This window comes from Miscanthus floridulus, chromosome 1 (genome assembly GCF_019320115.1).
Source record: "Miscanthus floridulus cultivar M001 chromosome 1, ASM1932011v1, whole genome shotgun sequence".
Taxonomy (NCBI): Eukaryota; Viridiplantae; Streptophyta; class Magnoliopsida; order Poales; family Poaceae; genus Miscanthus; species Miscanthus floridulus.
Window position 1 is genome coordinate 79,997,237 of NC_089580.1, and position 6,000 is coordinate 80,003,236.

Sequence of the window (6,000 nt, forward strand, 5' to 3'; positions counted from 1 at the left end):
ACCCTGGAGGAATGAACTCACTCCTCTAGGGCCTCGGGGGCTACACCCGGCGGGTGCGCTCGCGCGCACCCACCGAAACCTCGAAGTATGAAATGCTATTCCGCCAGAAGCTACCGCAAGTCAAGCCTCGTCAAAACCTCAAGAAGAGCACTCACACTCTCCCTGAGGCTCGGGGGCTACTGTCGGGTACAATAGAACGGGGTACCCCGAGCGTATAACGAAAGAAATCACTTAAACACCATCAAAAACAAAGCCAAAGGATAAGCCGTTTGTTAAACCCCGGCCTTGTCTGAACCCACCGGCTCTCCACCTCGCTCCTGGCCTCGTACGGGAGGCCTCGGTGGCCGGACAAATCTCTGCCTCGCGCGAGGCCCCGCGCGAGGAGCCTTGGACAAGATGTCGATCCCTCGTCTCGCTCGAAGCCGGCTCGGCAATGACCCGTCGCTTCCGCCTCAGCCAATCTCCCCGACAGCGCGTCGTGTCCCATTAATGTGCCAACCACTCCCGCAATATCAGCCGGACGATGGCTCAACACTGCAGAGCGGTCGACAAGACGGGAAGTCACGTCTATGCCATACCATCCTGGACCAGGCACGGCGGGGATTACCAGCCACTGTGCTCTGGTGCTGTGCCCACGATCAGCGCCTGCACTACACTATGTCACCTAACCCCCGCCCTAGAGACAACGCAGCATGGGGGGTCAAGTCCGAGACACCATAGCCTCGGAATCAGTGTATGTCACCAACTACTCCCCCCAAGCCTCGGCAATCCACTTTAGGGTCTCGGCAACTCCGGGATTCACATCTGCTGAGCCTCCCACGATGGCTCGGCCTTGGCACCAACTGAGCCTCGGCTTCCCGCGCAGTTAACACACGATGACCAACACGCCGACTACCGTGCCCGCTTCGAGATAGCACTGGAGCTTCCATGACGCACAGGATCGGATGTGACCGGCGCATCGCCCCAGTACTTCAAGGACGGACCACACCGTCGGCCACACCACCATAGGAATAGGCTACAGGGCTCGGACACGCCGCCTCCGTCCGCACGACGCCGTGTAGCTAGCGAATGTATTACCCTCATCCCCCTTCAACTATAAAAAGGAGGGACCAGGGCTATTTCAAGGGGGGACACATGCGATTAGACCTAGACTCGCGCAAACACACTCACTCAATTCACGCACACTCTCCCGCGCCCTGAGAGCAACATCTCAAGCAACCCGTACCGCTCCACGCCGAGACCTGGGACTAGCTCCCTCTCTCACCCAGCTTGTAACCCCCTACTACAAGCACATCGGTGCAAGGAATACAAGATCGATCTCTCAGACTGGATGTAGGGCACTGATTGCCCGAACCAGTATAAACCTTGTGTCTCTTTGCATCACCATCCGGGATTAGGTACACGCAGTACAAATTTACTAGTTGGTTGAGGACCCCCAGTCCGAAACACCGACACCTAGTGTTTTGAGTTTGTAGAAAATTTTATTAGGCTATTCACCCCCTTCTAGTCATCCATAGATCCTTTCAAGGGTGACCGTGTGAAAGGTCCTAATGGCTAGAGGAGGGTGAATAGCCTATAAAAAATTCTACAACAACACTAAGCAAAGTGGTTAGATAAATATGAGGCGAAGCAATTCTTGCGCTAGCCTACTAAAAATGCAAGCAACCTACCACAATTCTAGTTACTATAGTCTCTAAGCACACAATGCTAGGTCACTACCACTAAGTTAGTGAACTCTCAAAGACTAACTAAAGAGCCTCACTAACCACTAGACCCGATGCAAGCTAGCTCTCAAAACTAATTACACTAAAGAGCTTAGCAACACTAGGAAAGTAAATGCAAGGGTGAGGTAGTGAGGTCATACCGACATGACAAGCAATGATCAATCAATCAATCACAAGAGAACCAATGAAATCCTCGGGACAAGATGACACAATGATTTATCCCCGAGGTTCACTTGCTTGCCGGCAAGCTACGTCCTCATTGTAGCGATTCACCCACTTGGAGGTTCACGCGCTAATAGGCATCATACGCCTAACCCGCAATCGGGTGCCACACAACCAACACAAGATGGGGATCCACAAGCTACGAGCAATCCACTAGAGTACCTTTTGGCTCTCCATCGGGGAAAGGTCAAGAACCCCTCACAATCACAACGATCGGAGTCAGAGACAATCACCTTCCTCTGCTCGATGATCCTCGCTGCACCAAGCCATCTAGGTGGCGGCAACCACCAAGAGAAACAAGTGAAATCTACAACGAAACACAATCACCAAGTACCTCTAGATGTAATCACTCAAGCAATGCACTTAGATTCACTCCTGATGTCACAAAGATGATGAATCTATGATGGAGATGAGTGGGAGGGCTTTGGCTAAGCTCACAAGGTTGTTATGTCAATGCAAATGGCCAAGAGAGTGAGCTAGAGCCGGCTAAACACCTTATATAGGCGTCCCCTCGAAATAGAGCCGTTGGCTCTCTGTTTGGGCAGAGATCGACACGACCGGACGCACCACCTTTAGCGTCCGGTCGCTGATCTACTGCCACGCGTCCATGAGATTCAACCGGTGTCGTTTATCCGCAATGGCTAGTTAGCCACGCGCGCAACACTTAAGTGATGATCGGACGCGCCGGTACGACGACCAGACGCGTCGATGCTGTGCTAGCCCGCGTGCGCGCCCGCGCCACCAAGCACTGGCCAAACGCGCCGCTCCCTATGGCTTCCCAGCGTCAGATCATTTCCATTAAGCATCCAGAGCCGAATTTTCTTGATCGGACACGTCAGATCAACATCGACCGGACGCATAGCAACGTCCAATCCTTCCTTCTCCTCTGCGCACCAAGTTTCACGCCCGACGTCAGCGTATGTCACCTATGACCGGTCGCAGGCCCTGCGCGTCCGTTCACAAACACTATTCAGCGTTGGCCAGACCGAGCCCAAGCGCGCCAACTCCTCTATAATTGACCGGACGCTCAAACACCGAGTCTGGTCACTTCGAAAGCTGCTAAAAATCAGTGCCTTCACTTCACCAACTTCGCCACCCTTAATCAAATGTGCTAACCACCAAGTATTTCACCTTGTGCACGTGTGTTAGCATATTTTCATAAACATTTTCAAGGGTGTTACCTCTCCGCTAGATCTAAATGCATATGCAATGAGTTAGACCATCTAGTGGCAAAGATGGCGTCCAGTTCTGAACCTTTTTCATTCTTGGTTTGACCAAGCTCCAGAATGGCTTAGGTAGTTGGCAATCAGGGCGTGATTTAATAAAGCTCTCGAGAATATCACTACAAAATGATACAACATGTTAATATTATATATGAATCGTTCAATCCAACAATTGCGCCATCAAATTGGAGATTATATTGACCTTTGTCACCATATTTCGGTAATACGGATGACTTCAATTGTGCTTGGCAAAAGAGGGATCAAGATATTCTTAATGTTGTTTCACTCATATCTTTGACAAAGACTCAACTTGAACTATAGCGCAAGGATGGTGGATACGAGAGATTTCTTGCTGATGCCACTTCTCTTTGTTTGAAGCACATAGTAAATGTTTCTCTATATATGGTATATCCAAGTCAGTTGGGAGATCAAAGAGGTGCTATGTCAAAGTCACAAATCATCATCATTTCATAGTTCACATGTTTTTTTGAAGAGATAGTTCACATGTTTTTTAGTTTCAAGGATAGGCATAATAAAGAGTGCAATAATAGGTTTCATGAAGTGAACGCTTATTTGCTTTTCTTTAAATGTCCTCATTCAATCCCAATGATTCATACTTGCTTATTTCCACAAGTAGAACTTGGTAAAACTTGCTGATTGTTATTTCAAAGACTTCTCAATCACTGACAAAAAGTGTTGATCTTATCAACTTTGATAACTTCACAATTAATGTGTGTAGTCTTGCTTTGTTGAAACAAATTGGTCAAACATTCATGGTCTACAAGCTTCAATTAGCGTTAAAGCTACCAGTTGCAACCGCATCAAGTGTTGGAACAACATTTTCGGCCATGAATTTGTGAAGAACAAGCTAAGAAATAGCATGAGAGATCAATACTTTAATTGTTGCTTCTTTATATTTATTGATAAGTAATTTCTCATACATGCATGTTACATCATTTCTCATTTCCAAAAGCCCTCTTGTCAAGTTATTTTGTAAGTTATTCTTAATTATTAGTTGAGTCTATTTGATTAAAGATTCTATGCTCTTAGGACTATTTAGATGCTGGCGTTCATTTAGAAAATAAAACCCGATGGCAACACTGTACAAATGCTATGATAGCTAGTCAATACTCATGTAACATTCAACAGTAGCAAGAGACTGCAAGAGTTCCAATATATTTTTGTTTTGGAAGATAAAAACGGCAGCAACGACCTCTAACGATCGATGAGAAACAGATTACAACAAGGGGCACAGCAAAAGATGACGATGCATGCATACTCGTAGATAGCCATTACATGTCAGTCAGTTGCATGCTGATCTACCTACTCAAACTACATTCACGAAATCCATTATTCCTGACAAATTCTTGTAACAAAGAAAGCGAAAACCACCAACTCTCAAGGAAAACTCAGTTACACGAACAACACCAAAATGGACTGACACTATTGCTGGGCTATAGCTCCAGCTGCTGTAGCTTGCTCCGAGAAGGAAAACTCAGTGGATTCCACCGCTGCCGGATCCAGACCCAGAGCCGCCACCGCCACCAGAGCCGCCTTGGGATCCGCCGCCGCCACCGCCGCCCGTGCCGGCACCGATTCCCTCCGCATAACCTGAACCCCAGGAACCGTCGCTGCCTGCCTCACCCTTGCCACCGCCGAGGCCACCTCCAGTTCCGTAGCTTGGAGCTCCTGCTGCGCCACCGCCATGTCCACCGCCAGCACCGGAGCCACCACCAGTAGCATCAGCGGCACCGCCATTGTAGTAGCCATCGGACCCTGGTGCCAATGCCACGCCACTCACACCCTGGCCCTTGCCAACGCCTCCACCGGCTCCAGTACCATAGCCGCCATTGGCACCACCGCCCATGCCTCCACCGGCGCCCTTGCCCTCAGCGTTGGCGTAGTTACCACTGCTGGGGCCAGAGGCTGCAGTCGAACTGCTGCCAGAACCATAGCCGGACCCACCGCCGGACCCGGATCCACCATTGGTGCCACCACCTCCGCCCTGTCCTCCTCCTCCACCGCCTGCTATACTGGAGCCGAAATTATTCCACCAGTTCCCGGCACCCTTGCCTATGCCAAAACCTCCGCCGCCGCCAGACCCACCGCCATAGCCACCCCCAGTCGACCCGGAGCCGCCTCCCCCACCGCCACCTCCACCTCCGGCCTCTGCATGACTACCAAGCCTAACTACCCTCGCTGCATTGGAGAACCCGATGCTCAGGAGGACGGCAAAGCCAAGGGCCACGAGCTTGGTGCTGGTAGCCATTGCCAGTGAGCTCGGTGCAGTGAGTGAGCCGAGGTGGATGATGACCCGCTGCGTTGCATGGGTATTTATAGCTGTGGGGGGTCGTGCATGGACGCGATCTTTCAGAGTTTCCGCGTTGGGCTGGGAGATAGCCGTCTACTGCATGTGCGATGAGATCCGATCAGGAGAGAATTCTGTAATCTGGATGGCACTGTTGACCACAACGATAAAGAAACCATTAGCATCTTGTTCTCTGAGATGCGATTTCTTGAAAAACTAATTTAATTCTGATGCCAGTTGAGTGATGTGGCACTGTAGATGTCTTTGGAATTAATTAGCTTGCAGTTGCTTTGGTTTCTGTTAAAATTAAGAGCCTAATAACGAGAGCTGGAGATTCCCATCGACTACAGTGATACAGTCACACTCCAGGGGACATTACGCCATCTATCTCTGTTGGACTTCAGATTCACGAAACGGAAACTGCAATTAACAGGACAGGACCCAGCTGAACCCTGTGAAACTTCAATCGTTTGCTGCAAGTCACTACTCACAATTCTTCATCAATTTTGGACCTGAAAAAAAA

General features: G+C 49.7%; 1 protein-coding gene across 1 annotated transcript; it reads right to left on the reverse strand.

The window, feature by feature from the left end:
- Nucleotides 1-4,352: 4,352 nt before the first annotated feature.
- Nucleotides 4,353-5,438, reverse strand: LOC136487978 (glycine-rich cell wall structural protein 2-like). The gene has a single exon (XM_066485054.1). It carries the CDS (start codon nt 5,436-5,438, stop codon nt 4,665-4,667), a length of 774 nt encoding a protein of 257 aa, XP_066341151.1. The 3' UTR covers nt 4,353-4,664.
- Nucleotides 5,439-6,000: the final 562 nt, after the last annotated feature.